The sequence below is a fragment of the Periplaneta americana genome, chromosome 17, assembly GCF_040183065.1.
Source record: "Periplaneta americana isolate PAMFEO1 chromosome 17, P.americana_PAMFEO1_priV1, whole genome shotgun sequence".
Classification (NCBI taxonomy): Eukaryota; Metazoa; Arthropoda; class Insecta; order Blattodea; family Blattidae; genus Periplaneta; species Periplaneta americana.
In genome coordinates this window covers 71,621,989-71,642,621 of record NC_091133.1, presented here as the reverse complement: position 1 = coordinate 71,642,621, position 20,633 = coordinate 71,621,989, and the positions used below count along the sequence as shown (strand labels likewise).

General features: G+C 34.3%; 1 protein-coding gene across 1 annotated transcript in view; it reads left to right on the top strand.

Annotated features, from left to right (window-relative positions):
- The window catches only part of LOC138692748 (papilin-like), a 713,385-nt gene extending 696,241 nt beyond the window's left edge, over positions 1–17,144 (top strand). The window contains exons 5-7 of the mRNA XM_069815941.1: positions 2,010–2,112; positions 13,669–13,805; positions 17,025–17,144. Of these exons, the coding sequence (XP_069672042.1) occupies positions 2,010–2,112; positions 13,669–13,805; positions 17,025–17,144 (360 nt within the window). The remainder of the gene's footprint in view (positions 1–2,009; positions 2,113–13,668; positions 13,806–17,024) is intronic.
- Positions 17,145–20,633: the final 3,489 nt, after the last annotated feature.

The window sequence follows — 20,633 nt, the reverse complement described above, 5'->3', positions numbered from 1 at the left end:
ACAATCGCCAGTGGGAGAGTTTGAAAAAATACTGTTTGGACACTGTATAATTATACATCCAGAAATATAAGTAGTATTATATGCCGCAAAGTGTGCATAAAATACTTATCCATGGTGCGCAGTTGATAAAGGAATCAGTACTTTTGTTGAGATGATGTCCGAGGAGCCCCAAGAAGTCCGATATAGGCCTAAAGATTACAAGAATTTCAGGGAATAAGCTTATCACGCGCGCAAATTTTGTAGAGCCGATATGACGATGGATTTGATGGAATTTCCTCTGGCCCAATGGTAAGCAGTCTTCGTAACTAACGCCAAAAGAGTAGAAAAAGTGTATCTTCTGTTGTAGACCTAATGAGACTGCTCCAGGATCACGATGGTGATGATGGTGATGATGATGATGATGATGATGATGATGATGATGATGATGTTTGAAAATTAATCGAGTTACAACTCTCTAAAATACCTGTAAATATTTCAAATTTAGGTTTATTTAACCATAGTTAGAGGTTTTCTTAAAATTGTATTAATATGTAGGCTAATTTATTTAAAAAATTAAATTATATTTGACTTAATATCTACGACTGTTGTGTATTTTTAGCATCTTTCACACATTAAAATTAAATAGAAAGTATATAATACATTTGTGATTTCTTTCCAATCCCTGCGAAAATCAGTTTTGTAAAATTATTATAATTCTTTAAAATTCAACCCCTGTGAAAGGGTGGTTTATTTTATCCAATCGTAATCAGAGTTTACACGCAAATTCAAAATGCCAATTGTAACCTGTATACAAAATTTTATGGAAATCTGTTAGAAACGAGGAGAGTTATTAATTTTGTCCTGCTAGATTTGTATTTGGAACCACTGTGCGCCGGAGCGAATTTTTCTCCTCTAATAACCAATTTCTCATCTACTGTATTTGTCGCACAAATCGAAATTTGAAAGTAGCACAGTGGGCCCATATCAATTGTCTAAGTTCGAGTTAGCTTGTTCCATCTTTCACCGCTTATCCATATCATCTTTCCGTTAAGAATGAGGGTCCGAAGGCTTTCGCTGCAGCCTGAGGCTTATTGTGCTGACCTGAACTCCATAAATACGGATTATTTTTTAAATCTGCAGGTCCGCATTCCTGTAAGTATCGTGATTCACTGTTCGTTGCCAGCTATCGATTCAGCTACACAACATGCTACGGAGTCCGCGATGAACGCCCATCCGTTATAATGTATTAAATTACTCTTATTTTGAAAAATTCATTCGTCTTAGTTGTATACAAGAACCAAATAAAAGAATCTATTTAGAGTTCATCGTTATTTTGTACTATTGATTTAATGTAAAGCTTTAATGTTTAATAAGAAATTATTGTATTTAATTAGCATCATTTGCAGAGAAATTGACATGTAAATACTAAATATGAACAAAATTCTGCTACGAAAATTTAGAAGAATAGCTACGGACAGACAAACGGCATGCTCAGAAGCACTTTATTGTAATCACGGATATACTGAAAATGTTTATTTCCGCGATCTCGAAATAAATCTTTTGCAACCTAACAATTCTTCTCAAATGAAGTAAAACAAGAATCTAAGTCATTACAGATGAAGAGATTCATCGATGTAACTGTGTGTGAAAATAGATATAGCCTATGAGGGATTAAATATATTCGGTAGATATCCGAAAGATGTGATATATGAAGGCTATAATTAGCACAGTAGGCCTAGTTATATCCATGATAAATCGGTACTTTAGAAATTACATGTGTGAGACTCCAACAAATATCAGATATAGCCTAGGTAAATGAAGAGCGATTGGTATTTTAAGTATATTAGATGATGATGATGATGATGATGACGATGACGATGATGACGACAATGACTATGATACACTTAACTAGCGACGTTATATAGAATCACAAATTCTTTCACGTCATGTATTATATTCTATACACATTACACCTATTCACACTGTGACTTGTACATTGTTGAAAACTTTTTCTTTTCTTTCTTCTGTAGGCTTGTCCACCCGGCTCGATTGATTTCCGGAGGCTCCAGTGCGAAACATTCAACGGAAAGAAGTTTATGGGACGAAGTTACCTCTGGGAGCCGTTCCTTGACGGTAAGTTACACCTTGTCAAAACTTGGAGCACAGTTCTTTCATATTTTATGAATCTTAGGAGGGAAGTATTTTACTTGCAAGAAGCAGCCTTGTTTTATTGCACACGTGTGTACTTTCATAGTTATTATTATTATTATTATTATTATTATTATTATTATTATTATTATTACTATTATTAAATCCACACCTGTGGAGTAATGGTTAGCGCGTCTGGCAGCCAATCACGTTGCAGGTCGGCTACATTTAAACGTGTGCGTCTTGTGATTCACTGATGAAGACGTTATGAATTTCCTAAGGTCCACACCTGTGGAGTAACGGTCAGCGCGTCTGGCTGCGAAACCAGGTGGCCCGGGTTCGATTCCCGGTCGGGGCAAGTTACCTGGTTGAGGTTTTTTCCGGGGTTTTCCCTCAACCCAACATGAGCAAATGCTGGGCAACTTTCGGTGCTGGATCACGGACTCATTTCACCGGCATTGTCACCTTCATCTCATTCAGACGCTAAATAACCTAAAATGTTGATAAAGCGTCTTAAAATAACCTACTAAAATAAAAATAAAATAAACAATAATAATGTTAATAATAATAATAATAATAATAATAATAATAATGGTCGTATTATTATTATTATTATTATTATTATTATTATTATTATTATTATTATTATTATTATTATTAACTGGGCCACTGGCTAAGAATAATCTTCCTACTGAATAATGCACTGGAAGGAATGATGAATAGAAGAAAAGTTCGAGGCAGAAGAAAATATCAGATGATAGACAGCATTAAGATGCATAGATTATATGAGGAGACTAAGGGGAAAGCGAAAAGTAAGATAGATTGGAGAATGCTGGGTTCACAGTGAAATAATTATCATTATTTTAGACAATTTCAGAGCATGAAGTGTCCATTCTCTTCTATATGAAACGTTTACAAAATCTCGATAAGTTATACTTTAATGTAAGATTTATTAACAAAGCGGAATTTTCTATACGTCAGACTGTATCAGATTAATAAAATGTTATTTATTCTGTCAATATTGTATGTTCCTTTTCTCACTTGTCTTCAATTCCAATATTGAACAAATAGAAACTGGATACACGTCAGAACAAATATACTCATTTTTTCTTAGTTGTTTACGAAGTCCATATATCCTACTTCCTCATTTCTCCATTCACGAACAATAATAATAAAGGAGAGGTGAAATTAACTAACATACTGTAATTTTATTACTTTCAATTGATACAATTTGATTTCATCTGTCAATTGTCTATTACAACGTTCATTTGTCTTCAGTTGCAATATGAAGTAATTAGCAACGCAATGAACTTCGAAAACTATTGTAGGACCGTTTTTGTTTTTGTTTATCCCTTCAGCCCACAGGGCTTCGCCACCTCCGCGCACAATTTCACTATTACAATTTATTGATCAAGAACTATTGTGACATCTCATTACTGTTATCTTTATGTTTTAAATAATGATGTCGCTCCTTTGGAACCTGTATTTGGATGGAGAAGCCCCCTCATTTTTAATTTGCATGCAGCAAAATCATCAGTAACATTAATCATTACCACATGTCTGATCATTAATCACGGATCGTTACAAAGCGACGGCGTCTTCATGAAAGGTGCTACAACGCGTGAAAGAAAAGCATGGAAAGAACAGCTATGCAAATGTCTTGCAATGTAATTAGCCTCTGCTAATTTTATGCTCTTTTGCGCGTTGTCATTTAATATATCTTTGTCTGCCACACATACACAGCTGTGTATGTGTGAGTGTGTTAACTTGTTTTTGCAACACGACGCGTGCTCAGATACATAATTGAAGAGCTTCTTTGCAGTTGGAGTTCATTCCATGAACTTGATATTCAAAGGAAAGCAAAGAGTGTCGAGGATATTATACTATGTTAGGATTCCCAGCAGGAAAATAAACGTTTACTTATCTATATATTTATTTAATAGATTTATTTCAACTGGCAGAATTAAGGCCATAAGACCTTCTCTTTCACTCGACCAGTATATGAATAATAGCAAATATAAAAATGACGGCAATACAAGAGTCATAGACCTATATAATTAATAATAATAATAATAATAATAATAATAATAATAATATATTTTTATTTATTTATTTTATTTATTTAATTTAATTAATTAATTAATTAATTAATTTATTTATTTATTTATTTACTTATTTACTTACTTACGTAGTTATTTATTTACTTAGTTATTTATTTATTTTATTTTATTTATTTATTTACTTATTTACTTACTTACTTATTTATTTACTTATTTATTTATTTATTTATTTATTTATTTATTTATTTATTTATTTATTTATTTATTTATTTATCATTCATAGTACATTATAAAATTCCTCTTTAGAAAATATGCCGACGACATAATGGAATCTCAGGTTGATAAAAACGCATCTAACGCGTGCTTAAAAGGTATGATATATATATATATATATATATATATATATATAAATATATATATATATATATATATATACACAGAATAATAAATTTTACAGGAGAAAAAGTTTGTCCAAAGAGCTGGACTCGGGAAGAGTACCAAAAACGCTCACTGCATTTCCACGTTGAATTGCAATACTTACACGTTGACGCAAATAAGTAGTGCAACGACGATCACCAGTAAAGGAGATCAAAATTTGGCCGATTTGAGATACCAAAACTTTAGCGTCATGACTCCAAGAACCGAAGGTCTCCACAGCAAAGGGGACAAAGATATAATTGTCTAAAAGATTAGCATATTTATTGGCCATTTATTTATTTATTTATTTATTCATTCATTCATTCATTCATTCATTCATTCATTCATTCATTCATTCATTCATTCATTCATTCATTCATTCATTCATTCATTCATTCATTCATTCATTCATTCATTCATTCATTCATTCATTCATTCATTTGCTGGACAACAGCCATTGGCCAATAAAAGTCCAGCACAGTGATACAATTTATTAATACAATAAAATGAACAACTATAGTACAAATTAAATAATTGAGATAACAACAAAATGAAGAACATAGGCCCTAGATTACAATGATTAATTTTACAAGAATTAATACTATTATATTTTATGGGAAGGAGTTGATTCTTACAAAAGTATTTACCAATTTGTGTATAAAGAATAGGCAATAATATTAGCAAAGACATTACTATGTTCTAATACTTCTATACATTGAATGGATCGAAATCGCTTGCATGTATGTTAGCATTTTTAATACATCTGGAGACCGGCTAGAATGATTTAGAATTTCTAATATAGAATTTCTAATATAGAATATAGAAGAATATATTTCTAATATTCTATATAGAATATAGAATTTCTAATATATTATTGTGATGTCTCATGTCCTTCATAGGAATACGAAGGCAGACACTGTTTGGGAAAGATTGACAATTAATGTCATCTTTAAGTACTTTATATAAGAATAAGTAATTGAGATCATGACGTCTAGCATACAAGCTTCGACATTTAAAGTGCTCGCATTTTTATCATAGTTATACTCGGAGTTATTAGGCAGAAATCTGTACGAACATAATGAAATTTCCTTTGAAATTTTCCAGTTTTGCCGAATCAGTACTTGTAATAGAATTCCAAACTACAGATGCATATTCGAGTTTCGATCTCACTAATGTATAGTATGAATAATAATAATAATAATAATAATAATAATAATAATAATAATAATAATAATAATAATAATAATAATAATAGCAAAATTAAGACAAGTTTAGTTACATGTAATTCTAAGTGTCGAACAATATCGTAACAATGTGAATCGAAGTAATTATTTAAATGATAGACTTTATAACATAAAAAATTACATTTTAATAAAAATCACTGTCTATGCAGTCCATTTTGACAACCGGCTTTTGAGAGTAGTCAATGTCTGACAGCCCCTTATGGCAGGGGTGCCGAACTGAGGCTCTTTCGGTGCTCGAGGCTCCGGAAATCAGAATTCGAGGCTGCTCTCCCGGGAGCCGTGTACCGAAAGGTGAGGTATCTTCGGTTCTTGTAGCGAACAGATCGCGGGCCATATAAATGCGAGACATTGGCGAGATTTGCGGTCTTAATAGAATAAATTGAATTATTTTTAAAGTTTTTGGATGTCTTAAGTTTCTGATGAAAAGAGCGGTCTCGAAGCGTTTCAGAATCAGTTACGTGTCTAGCCATTTAAATCTTCAGAATATAAGGCAGTCTCACTCCACTCACTCACTCACTCACTCATTAAAATTGAAGTGACAGTTTCGATTGTAAAGGGTATGTTGAAATTGAAAATACTGGGAATAATGGACAACATAAGGGGTAATTTATAAATTTTTATAAATGTAATTTTAATGACAAATAATATATTTACGTCAAACTCTTTGGAACCGAGATTTCACTGTCAAAATTTTATTCTATTCTTTTTTCGTTTATTTTATTTATTTAAGTTCTTATTAAACTTGTTATATTTTACATGCTTCATTTCCGAATATCGTAGGTACTGAGTTGTGAGTGTGAACAGATCTGTCCAAAGAATTCGCTGTACACAGGAAAATAGCTGTCATATGCAAAACCACTTTTTCAGCATGAAAATGTATACTTTGAAGAAAACCTCGAAATAATTTTTTGCAGCATCACAATAGAAAAAGAGACAAAAGAATGGAAATACAGAGTCGAACTGAAGTACTTACTCCTATTACTTTGAACCATTACCTGTGCAGCTATCCTTCGTCCTGGCGAACTGACAGTGACAGGTAGTCAAGAAATCTAACTGTTTCAAAACTTTTTTGGAAACATTTCTGACAGTTTACTCTTTTAACCGATGTGTGCCTGAGTGCACTCTTCGGACCCTGTAGGGGCTAAGGAAACTATAAACTATCTCGTATTCCATTGGCGACCTCCACGTATTACATATCAATTCTCGTATACTTTCAAGCTGCGAAGCGTTTATGTAAATTTTATTACGCCCCTCTACATGTACTCAACAGTCTTGTGAATTATATTATATAACTTTACTAGACTCGGAAATTTTGATACAGATAACAAGCTTATGTTATTCGTTAAGAACCGAAGTTGATGACGTTATATTTGATGCATACCAATATTTCTTCCCATTTTATGTTCAATTAATCCGTTTTAAATCTATTCTTTTCACCGGAAGGCCGAGCTGAAGGCGACTGTCTATCAGTGCCAAGCCCCTTAATCAATAGACGTCCCACACTACCTAAGGATAGAGTGGGTGTAGAGCTATTCAGGGATTCTGTCCGATACGCAAAGGAGTGGTTTTGATGTTCCCACGCGCCGATGGTATCGGCAATGAAGTGTTTATTAACGGATATCATAAACATGCCAAGCCCCTGAAGCCAATTTGCCGGCCAGCAAGATATCAAAGAAAGATTCAATCAATTGCTTCTTAATGTCGAATGGGATTCGATCGACCTTATATGGATCAATGTCCAAACCTTTAATTTTTTTAATGGAGACGAGCTTACCGGGTCATGTGCCACGTGTGGAACGTAATGGTCGTAGGGTGATTGTTCCAGAATGCTGGTTGAAGGTGAACTGGAAATGTCACGGCAGAGTGTTTACATATCTGAAGAGAGATTAATTAGCTTTTTGATGCGTCTCGGGCCTTCTTACAGGATTATATACCGGGCGACGCACCGATTGATGGCGAATTCCATACCTATGGTTTCATTATTCTTTCCTTATCAAAATTCAATGGTTTTCGACACCGGAATAATAAAATTATCAGAATATTTTTCAATGAAGCTGTTGTGAGTAGGATTTCTCTGTATAATTCGCTCTCTCTATAGCTCTCATTGTCACTCCATCTTTGGACCATAACCATAGTATCATTTTCTTATCCTCCCTGTAGGGTGTAGGCTGTAGGAGCCACAGTCATAATGTCTAAATGAAACTGTCCAAAATGTAAAGTGTCCAATACAAATATATCAAAACCGAAAAATGCCCAAAGCAAAAATGTCCAAAATGTATAATGACCAAACATAAAAATGTCCAAACCAAAAATGTCCAAATGGAAATGTCCGTAGCAAAAATGTCCAATATAAATATGTCCAAACCGAAAAATGCCCAAAGCTAAAATGTCCAAAATGTATAATGACCAAACACAAAAATGTCCAAATGAAAATGTCCGTAGCAAAAATGTCCAAACACAAAAATGTCCAATATAAATATGTCCAAACCAAAACTATTCAATGCTAAAATGTCCAAAGACAAATACTATGTCCAAACCGAAAATGTCGAAACACACAATTCGTTCAGCCGTTTTACCTTAATTTCCATTACCAGTTGAAATTTATATAGTGTAATGCAACGCACTGCAATAAAATATAATGTAGTAATTAAAGCAGTTTCTCCATCACATTTGTCTCTCATCGAATTTATAACATGAATAAATCGGTAGCTAAAATGTAAACTTGAAGCTGTGACGTCATCCGTAGTAATGCAGTTAAAAATCAGTTGGGTTAATAGACAGAGTCGTACAAATAAAATATAAATCTTGACCCCCCCCCCCCGAAATACAGAAATCAGTTAAAACACACTGCTTATTTTTATAAAATTGTTCTTATTCTGTTGTGCAAGCTTCTAATGCAAGCTGTATATTTTTGTTTACTGTCTACTTACACGATCACTTGTCGTTTCTGTGCATTCATGCGTTCAATTCCGGAACTATTTCCATTGATTTGATCCTGCTGAGCAGGTGTAGCAGTACCTTGCTGGAGCGGCTTGATATAATATTGGTAGATAATTTTGTCTTATTGTAAATCAATTTAAAATGTACTTTTGCCGTTTAGTAAAATTATTTTAAGTTGTGAAACTTCTCCATTTCCTTGCGCTGGTCTCAGCGTGTCTAAAAATAGCATTGCAAATATTTTTACACAGCAAGTATTTTATAATTTTTATGTTCCTTGTAAATATTTATCATTTTCTAATTTGACTTGTGTGGTATATTTTTTATACATTGCATTAATTTCTTTTACTTTCCTTGTAATGTTTAATATTTTTTAATAAAGATTAAGGGACTGTAAAGAAAGTTGCCAATTTTCAGTGCCGTATTAAATGCATCTCTTACATATTTGACATTCGAAATATATTATATTTTTGAGAACCTTCACCATTATCATAATCTGATATATACAGTAGATAACACTAATATTGATTATTTAGTTCTATTGCGGAATCTCTCCATTTTCTATCAGGCGTTAAGAAAGCATGCGCTTGTAATATTAAGCGTAACCAAGTTTATATTGTGTTTCCAAGAACTCCACTTATTCACGGCCTTCTAGATGAACTGTGACGATGGCCACGCGCTTCAGTTGTTTCTGTTTAAAGATAATGCGGCCGGCCATTTTATGTATTTCACTAGTGCTCTGGAATGCGACCTCTAGTGTGTTGTACGACCTGTAGCTTTCATTCATTCTAATTTGTCATTGCAGTTTAAAGCCCCCGTCTTGCATTGGCATGGACTCCTTACACTCCTTGTTTTGTGACAACAAGAAGTAAGTTTTATGTTACGGGTTGAGAATCAAAGTAAAACTGTGAAGGTTTTACTTAACAAGGAGAGACACGAAGCTGAAACATGGAAAAGAGAGAGAAAGAAATCACAAAGATGACACATACTTTCTCATTATACACTTCGTCTGATTCAAAATAACTCAGTTTTATTATAATGTTGCGAATAATACTGTACTACTGTTTCTAATTTGTTTTATTGAAGTATTTTTCAAAAGACATTCATGAATGAAATCATGTACAATGCATTTAAATACGATAAACTTTAGAATTAGGATTATATAGAAAGGACATATAATAATAAAAATAACTTGCTGTATTTCACTTCGGTCATAAATTGTACGGTTTAAGTAAACTTTTGTTTTTATTTCCTCATAACTTCACATCAAAAATATCTATTTTCAATGTTGTAATCATTTCTAGTAGCATATTTCTCACAAATTGTCGTAGGTGATTCTATTTTCAAGGTCTTTTTCCCTCCGGTCTCCTAATTAACATTCTATATGCATTTCTGGATTCGCCCATACGTGCTACATGCCCTGTCTATCTCAAACGACTGAATTTAATGACCCTAATTATGTCAGATGAAGAATACAATGCGTGCAGTTCTGCGTTGTGTAACGTTCTCCATTCTCCTGTAACTTCATTCCTCTTAGACCCAAATATTTTTCTAAGTACCGTATTCTCAAGCACCCTTAACCTCTGTTCCTCTCTCAAAGTGAATCGAAGTTTCACAACCATACAGAACAACCGGTAATATAACTGTTTGGTAAATTATAACTTTCAGCTTCTTTGACAGCAGACTGGATGACAAAAGCTTTTCAACAGAATAATAACAGGCATTTCCCATATTTATTCTGCGTAAGTTCCTCCAGAGCATCATTTATATTTGTTACTGTTGCTCCAGCATATTTGAATTTTTCCACCTCATCAAAGGATAAATTTCGAGTTTTTATATTTCCATTTTGTAAAATATTCTGGTTACGAGACATAATCATATACTTTGTCTTTTCAGGATTTACTTCCAAACCTATCTAGTTACTTGCTTAAAGTAAAATTCTCGTGTTTTCCCTAATAGTTTGCGGATTTTTATTTTGCGCGATTTTCTGTTTATTTGTATGTGACGTTACACGTTTGCAGTTGTTGAAATTAATATTTCACTCTTCCAGCACTGCAGTTAATTAAGAGCTAAAAAAATATAGTCCTAACTCCTAAACTTTAAGAGGTGATTGAAATCGGATAGTATTTTTTGGAAAGATCGTATTTATTAACATATTTCACTCGCAATATTTCCAGAGCCATCTTTTACGGTTTAGCCGTAGCAAGCTGTTGAAAGTCTGTAAAATTAGGAACAGTATCATAATATGTTTTTGAATTATTGTTTGAATAGTGTAGGCTTACAATTTTATTTCGGAAATAAAATTAACATCACTTTTGAGTAAATTAGACGTTATTCTTTCAATTACATTTAACATGTTTCCTATAAGTTCTTCATAGGTATTAACTGCTAAGTTACACTTACTAGCATACAAAACGGTATTGCATCAGTGTTACATGAAAATCTGTCCGTTTCATCCTAGTGACCCTGGAATAATGACGTCATTCATTGTGAAAAAAGAAATGAGCAATGAAATATTGATTTTTATTAATTATAATAAACACAATGAACTTCATACATAACGAGAATGAAATTAATACATAAATGTTATTCAAGAACAGAATTAATAAAATTAAACGAAGGAATTTGATAAAATCTAATTACTATATTGAATTCATATTTCGTAAAACTAAACTGATTTTTATAAATATCTCGATTTATTTTTTCTTACTGTATGTTTAAAAGCCCAGAGTTGCAAAATTACATTCATACCTTCACAATTAGAGTATCGCAAAAAAGTTGTTTTCCTCGTTCTCTGTAAATTAGTGCAAATTAGTTCCAGACTGCTGCTCTGCTTGTGTGTTAATTGATCTTATATTTTTATTTTTACGTTAATTTCACTGATGTCCAACTGAATGTATTTTTTTTTAACCTTCCGCCGTTATGAAAACAATATTACATATAACTAGGAAATAATTTGTAAATAGTAGTGATAAAACAGAATTCATAATTTAAAAGTATCATAATGCATGGATTGGTTGATATTCAACGAATTCTTTTACTTCTTTGGTGAATAGGTATAGGAGTAAAATAATCATTTAAAGATTCTGAAATTCAACTTCATTTTGTTTAAACCAGTACAAGCTAATGGTGTCTTAGGGAATGAAAACCAAATGTTGTACTTTCAATAACTTCCTTCCTTTCTTTCAAAGTCTGAGATGAATCCTTTAAAATGTAAGTGCTTAGTGTTATAGGCCTACATATCAACGAAGATAGGTTGAGTAACTTTTCTTAAAGTAGCATTACTTACGCAAATACAATTGTAAATTTGGTACTCTTGTTTGGAAAATTTTGTTATTTGAAAACAAAGACACGTTGAAATAGTAAATACAGACTGAACTGATTGTAATTTGTTATTGCAATATATTCGGAAGCTAAATATGAACCATATGTCTTTTGTTTTCTCAAGAAATATACATATATATGATTGTTTTTTCTTTCCTTTTTTGTTACCTCCTTTAGAAATTTAAGTGAATCAAAATAAATGTAAATTTATTTGTAGTTTACAATCAACGCCGTCTAGAGCATAGGGGTTTGTTGTCTTTCGATTAAGAAATTGTTTACACATGTCTCCGACATACTCCGAGCTTTATGCTGACAGACATCTTTATCTCGTTAAAAGCAGCCAGAGTTACATAACCAAATCGTGGGGTAGGACAGCCAGCTGTCGTGGAGACTATAATGAAAGTGCAGTACGAGGGTTGTCCATAGGTCACACAAATGCCAAGCCTAGCACAAAGATCTCTGCTAAAATTCTTAAGCGGTTAAAACATGAAGGGATGAGAGTGGAAGACAGCGAATATTTTCATAACAAAGCCATAACAGGCCTACTTCTGCAGAGCGAACATCGGCGCATATTGAACTTCGCCATTCTCTACAAACTTGAATCGAGCATAGCGTCTGTAATGAACGACGCTATTAGGAAAGTTACGTGCCTGTGCAAGTTACTGGGCGGGCTAACTGGCTGACGTTTCGAGGATCGGACCGGGATGGATCCACTTAAGGTTACACCGCGTATAGGGAATTACAAGTATGGACGCTTCGCGTCGGTACCTATGATGTAACAGGATTGATTTCAATGATCTTCAAACCGGCTTGAGAGTGAGATTCTGCATTTTTCCGTAGAGTTGGCGCTGACATCACACCAACTAGCAGTCGACACAGCGGAATATAACAGACATACAATTAATACATCTAGGTACATTATGTATTCAAATAAAATAAATTGGACGATGAAATAATAAACCCGTCATTATCTGTAATGTCTAGATTCTAAAGTTTCTTTATAATGAGAGTTGAGACGTTGACCCCATCAACCATTAAATATGTAATGATTTGATAGCGCTGAAAATGGAAAAACAAAACTCCTATGAGAAGTAAAACCTATATATTTTATACAAATATTAAACGAATTTGATACATAATTTTATAACGTATTATATTATTTTATAATATAATTTATTATATATAAAACACAAAAAATTATTATTACAGCTAGTTTATCACTGAGAAATAAGGACACGCTGTTAACTTAAATTTATTTGAAGCAAAGCGTTACTGGATTATGCAGTAAGATAGGCGATGTTTGGATCCTGTGTCTCAACCCTTATATTCAAGTTAAGTGTGTTAAAGAGATCGTGAAGCTCGGAAATTAACATATGTAAATAAATGTACAACATTTTACATAAATTTAGTCAGGATATAAAGGAAAATGTGACATAGGCTTATGTGCCAAATATGGATTGTACTCATTTTCAATATGTATTCGCATCAATAGCTCACCATAGGCCATTGGTTAAGCGGCATGAGTTTTAAGGTGTGTTTTACTTTTAATTTCGTTGCAGCACCCAACAAGTGCGAACTGAATTGCCGGGCTGTAGGATATCGATTCTACGCAACTCTGAACAAGACAGCGGTGGATGGAACATCGTGTCATGGTGCAACCAACGACCGATGGGTGTGTGTCAGCGGACTCTGCAAGGTAGGAAATATTGCACTGTAATTTAAAGTAACTTAAACATTTACAATACATGTAGATGAGTAGCATGTTCTATACTCGTAGAACAAATGCCTAATAATACGAGATTGTGTTAGTTATATATATATATATATATATATATATATATATATATATATATATAGAATTGATTATATTCAATATTTCACAATCTTCTTGAGAGTAAAAAAATCGCTTGCGCATCTTTTTTTTAGGTATCCGAATACTTAGAAAATATATTAGTATAGCATATGAAATACTTTACCACTGAGAAGTTTAAAAACATTTCCAACATTTTCCCGGCAGTCCAAAAACTTGTTATTTTTTTTAGCAAATAGTTACAATAAGCTTTACATTACCGGGTCATTTATTGTATACTTCTGCTGTTGGCATCATTTTATGCATTCCGATATTTAGTCTGCTGAATGGAAATGTGCTTCGTGTATCGCTTGGAATTATCCACATGAACAAATTTTGCTGACGTGAATTAAAATAGGAGTATTAATTAATTACTTATATCGTCGTTCTTCCTGCAATATTTCCTATGTGAAAAATATAAAATTTATCAGTAGGAAGGAAAAAACACATTATTCATTCTATGGCAGCGGTACATAGGAGATTGTGAATTCTTACATTTTCGAAAGAAAGAAATATAATTACATATAGGAAATTTTATTATTTGCTATATCACTATTTAAGTTATTTAACAGAGCAAAAATCTGAAAATTGATAAATATGTCACATAGAAATTATTGCAGGAACAACGACGATATATTATATTCTTTACATGGAATTAAATCAGTTTAAATTAAGAAATAGATAAATAGATTTCAGTCATCTATTTATTCGCTTACTCTAGTTCTATGTTGTGTATACAGATTTCTTTTCACAACATTGCATTTATTAAATATCTTATACAGATTGTTCAGCGTTGCATATTTTACGAAAGCCCCAAAGTCAAAAATAAATAACAATGAGGAAAAGTTGGGTAGCAATGAAGCAAAACACGAGGTGGGTATCGCTATACTGCCATGCAGCCTCGTTGCTGTTGGCTGTCGCATTCGTAAATGTAAGTGCTTTTACAACCGACAGAACAGTATATGAATGGAATAAAACATTAATCAGTGCGACAGAACGTTCTTTTGTGCCGGTCTCCCTGTCGATAGGAAATCTGTCGCGTAGCGGTATAGCAAAGTTTTGATCACTGTGTACGAGTAAATTCTTATGTAATCAGTTTTTGTTAAACAGCTGTCAATTCTGTCGTTTGTTAATTCAAGTGTGCAAAATTTATAGCTACAAAAATCTCAGTATTAATACTACGAAATTCTGAAATTCGATTTTTCAAGTACGAGTATATATACCTTAGTGATATTTGGACACTTAGGGCCGTATTCATAGACATTTTTAGCGCGGGTTTCCGGTGGATGATCAGCGTTTTTCGTATTCATAAACCAGTGTTAGCGATAGGATATGATTTGAATTCTGTACAAGTAACCAGTGGATAGCCGGGGCTAGCTTAGTACGCTCGTAGCGCGTGCTGCGAAATGTCTATGAATAGCACCCTTAGGCTATTAAAGAGGCTGAGGAGCTGGATAACATAATTTATTAATAAAGTCAATGAAATGTATTGAAATTATTATACTAGTAGAGTCAGAAAGTACTGGAACATCGGGTGGCAACGCCAAGCTCTGTAGACAACTTCTCTGCCTTCTACATGTGGTATGTGACCTACTCTCCAGGCGTATAGATTCAATGTGCCGACCGACCGAAGTGGAAAGCAATGCTTGAAATGCTCTTCGATATCCAGGGTCTCGTAAATTTCGAGTTTATTCCTGAGGGTTGTACTGTCAGTAAGGATACGCATGTTGCAATTCTTCGACGTCTTCGTGATGCATTTCGACGAAGACCCAATTGGGTTCATCATGATAATACCCCAGCACATCGGTCGCTCTTGTTGAGCGAATTCCACGACAACAAAAAATATCTGTCCTTCCACAGGCACCATATTCTCCAGATCTTTCTCCAGCAGATTTATACCTATTTCCAAGTAAAATCCCTACTCAAGGGACAGCGGTTTGCGTCAACGGAAGAAGTGAAAATTCTGCGACGCGTGCTCTGCAGGAAGTGACCAAAGACGGGCTGCAGGAATGTTTCGAGAAGTGGTATGGATGCTGGCAGAAGTGTGTCACTGCCCAAGGGGCGTAATTTGAAGGTGGTGTTGTGTAAATGGTTACATGTCATCTGCAACAAAGTTTTATGCACATGTTCGGTTACTTTTTGACTCTACTAGTAGATAGAAATCTGCTGAAGCATGATCTGGAGAATATGGTGGCTGTGGACGGACAGGTATTTTGTGTTGTGCGAGGATTTCACTCACCAAGAGCGACTGATGTGCTAGAACATCGGTCATCAGCACAGAGCACCCTGGGGTTAGCGTCTCTTATCCTTGGCGAACACACTGCACTATGGTGCATTCGTAGCTGCTACCTCTTCCTGCTGCACGACGGGGCACACGGGACGGTTCCGCTTACCTTTTACCCATTTCAGCGAGTGCTGACGACCATTGTGCTAGGGTATTGTCATGATGAAGAACCCAATTCTGTCCTTGCCACAAATTGGGTCTTTTTCGTCGAAATGCATCACGAAGACGTCGGAGAATTGCAACATACGTCTCTTTACGACAGTTCGACCCTCAGAAATAAACTCGAAATTTACTAGACCCTGGAAATGAAAAGACATTTCAAGCATTACTTTCCCCTTTGATCGGTCGACACACTGAGTCTATACGCCTGGAGAGTAGGCCACATACCACACGGACAAGGCAGAGAAGTTGCCTAGAGAGCATAGTGTTGCCACCCGAAGTTCCGGTACTTTCTGACTGCACTGGTAGTAACACTGTGTCGTCCTTAGTGATATGGCTTTTACCTTTTAATTCCAGGTTTACGGGTTCAAATCCTGTAGAGCCTAATTAGTAGTTTTGAAGGACGATAATATTCTTACCACGATTTCATCCGGAATTGCTGTAAAAGTGGAAGACCCGAGCAATAGATTTACGGCACGTAGGAGAAACGTGTCTTCGATATAATTATTTATTTATTTAATCTGGCAGAGCTAAGGCCAGTAGGCCTTCTCTTCCGTCCAGCGAGAGACTAATTCTAATTGAATACAATTGGCTACAGTTGTTGTTTAGTCAACTGTCTGAAGACAGGTCTGAACATCACAAGTGATACCAACAAGGCACCACCTATAAGGCAGCTAGCCCAGGAAATAATGGGTCAGTGTGGCCAGTTCCTTTCCCCCTCCATTGCATACATCGCCGACTAGCTACATATTACACTAGTCACACTTCAGAGGCATACAGACAATTGTTCTTCCTCTGACACATATCGTCAAGTGAGATGTACTGCCTGATAATAGACGTACATATCAGCCAGAACCTCAATCAGAGGATTTGACTACAGTATTACATTAATATCTAGACTGTAAAACAACATGAAAATGAATAATGGAAGTAAAAGTAAATAATTAAAGTTAGAAAAGTGATTGATTTGAAACAATAATAAACATTGGTAAGAAATAATAATAATAATGATAATATTAATAATAATAATTGTTACTTACAAATGGCTTTTAAGGAACTCGCAGGCTCATTGCCGCCCTCACATAAGCGCGCCATCGGTCCCTACCCTGTGCAAGATTAATCCACTCTCTATCATCATATCCCACCTCCCTCAAATCCATTTTAATATTATCCTCCCATCTACGTCTGGACCTCCCTAAAGGTCTTTTTCCCTCTGGTCTCCCAACTAACACTCTATATGCATTTCTGGATTCGCCCATGCGTGCTACATGCCCTGGCCATCTCAAACGTCTGGATTTAATGTTCCTAATTATATCAGGTGAAGAAAACAATGCGTGCAGTTCTGCATTGTGTAACTTTCTCCATTCTCCTGTAACTTCATCTCTCTTAGCCCCAAATATTTTCCTAATAACCTTATTCTAAAATAATAATAATAATAATAATAATAATAATAATAATAATAATAATAATAATAGTAATAATAATAATAATAATGGCATAATTTAAATATTTATTCTATAATATAGGTCTATATAATTATTATGCATTGAGAAACTTGAAACAGCTATTATTGTTAACGAGAATTGTTTGAAAAATATTTCCTTAGTCTATTCTTAAATTGGTTTGATATGAGTCTCTGACATTTCTCGGTAGGGAATTCCAAAGTCGAGGAACAGCCACAGTGAAAGAAGATGAACATGAGGATGTTCGTGGGAGGGAATAGATAATATTGAGGAATGTTGCGATCGTGTGTCTAGATTATGATGGATGGATAAATTTTGAAAACGAGACGCAAGATAGACAGGACTGGAGAAATGTAATTTGTGAAAGAGGAGGGAAAGACAGTGAATTTTCCTACGATCTTCCTGACGGAGTCAGGAAAACATTTCGAGGAATGGTGTTAGGTGATCAGCCCGGCGAATATTGCAGAAGAAACGGACGCACACATTAGAACACGTTGCAGTCTCTGCGCCGAAGTAACGCAGTAATCGGAGTGAGGCATCGCTAGTGTTTGCGGATCGAAGTTAAATTTACCGCTAATTTCTCGCTAACGTCTAAATTTGAATGTAGCACAATGGGCTTATTCCAGAAATCTAGTTGCCTACTTAGACTTGTTCGAACCGCAATCCCAAATTCATACGACATAATAACATCGTATTTAGATCTATTTTTATTTTTAGTATTGAAATTCAATTTTAATGACTCTGAATTGGTTCTGTTTGAAGAGCGTAGATTACCTATTGGAATATCCCGGGTTCAAACCCAGTTGTGAGAGTGATTTTTCAATTTTCTACGACTTGCAGAATATCTGTGAGGTATGCTGAAAGTCCTATTAAAATGGATACCGGATCTTTTCCTGTATTTTGCTGCTGATAACATCAGAAATTTTACGAACAAGGCCGAAAAATCTTTGGAGTTCTATCTTTCACATTTCTGCAGAACTTGTATTAATATTAGTTAGGTCTTGTAAGAAATAATATAAACATCCTGAAAGGCATTTTATATATATATATATATATATATATGTAAAGTAATAAAATCATGTTAAAGAATAATTCATGAAATGACTGTATTGCTTATTTTCACTTACGGATACGAAATATTTCTCCTATGGCCCACAAAAACGCCAAGTGTAGCTTTCAAAGTCATTCACTCTACAGAATTGAGTTCCTAACTGTTGGACAACTTTTTCTATACCTCGCATGCAATTTCATTGTAATCTCCTGCTCGCAGATTAATAGCCGGATAGGAGGGTCTTTTATTTGAGCACAGCAATCACTCACTTACACCAAAGAGAAGAGTTAAACGTTTCATATAATCTCCCCTCTTCATATTTCTATATCCTCTTAAGTACGCCCACGTGACTCCGTCATTTGTCTCGATTGTTGGATGGCTCACGACAAAATTGTCTTCACTATACAATAGCAATAACTAAATGCAAATTTCATAACAAGGAAGACAAATTTCAACATTATCAATTTGATGTGTAGTACAGAAGTTCCAATGATTGGAATGTTGAGTCCATTATTTTATAGCGCTATAAATATTCTGTGTAAAAAAGAAAACAAGTTTTATAAGACAATTTTAATGCAGTTCATGTTTTTGCAAGAAGCTATGCGACGTTGTTTTTATGTGTACCTTCATTTGTCACGTTACTATATACTGTAATTCGTTTGCCTTTTTTATTGCCATAAATTCAAGAGCTCCATTACAAATACGACTTAAGTTAATTCATTTTTTTTTTCTAAATTTACAGGGAACCCAGAAAAACTTATACTGCATTTGGTATGGTAAAAATTAAATTTGTTTTAAAGCTACTAGATATTCACAAAAACACAAAAACCAAAGACAGGTTCGTTTATAGGTTTGAACCCAGAGCGTTTTCTAAGAATAATGTATTTCCAAAAACCACTTAAGTTATAATATTTATTGTAGAATGTTGACTGAATAACATTTTACCTTCCATGAACTTTACATTTCTTTATTCAGTACTACAAGATCATTAAAGGAAATGTTCATCACTTACGCACAGCACATATTCTATTTACTACCTAAGATGCGTGTTCAGTACCTCTTCTTACTGTTGAATGCTTTTTCGTCATTGTTCAAGTCAACAAATTTCAGCAGTCTTCTCAAATTCTTCCTCATCTTGCAATTTACACAGTTGGCACTAGGAACAATTTTTGCATTCTTTAAGTTTCTCTTCAATACATATACATAGGGGTTTAATACAGACTACGCATTTTTGTGACATAATTCTTATAATTCTTACAGAAACGCAAAACTCGCACGTGCATGTGTTTTATTGGCATCAATGACTTCAAAATCCCTTAGAAGATTTCTTGTAACCCTTACAGATCCAGTCCACTCCATACATTTTCACCTGCCCATACTACCCATGTTTACTTAAAATCCTGTAACATACTTCCGGATTTCTCAACACTTCATAGCGCCTGTACTCCTTTTCTATGCGCATAAATATCCTCTCTAAAGCTCTCTAAATAACCTAACAAGAAAAATAACACTTACTTATTTACGGCTTTTAAGGAACCCTGAGGTTCATTGAAGCCCTCACATAAGCTCGCCATCTGTGTCTATCCTGTGCAAGATTAATCCACTCTCTACCATCATATCCCACCTCCCTCAAATCCATTTTAATAAAAAGAAAAATAATAGCAGACAATATTTAAAAATGAAGGCAAGAATTATGACTTAAGTGGGATTTAGAAGTA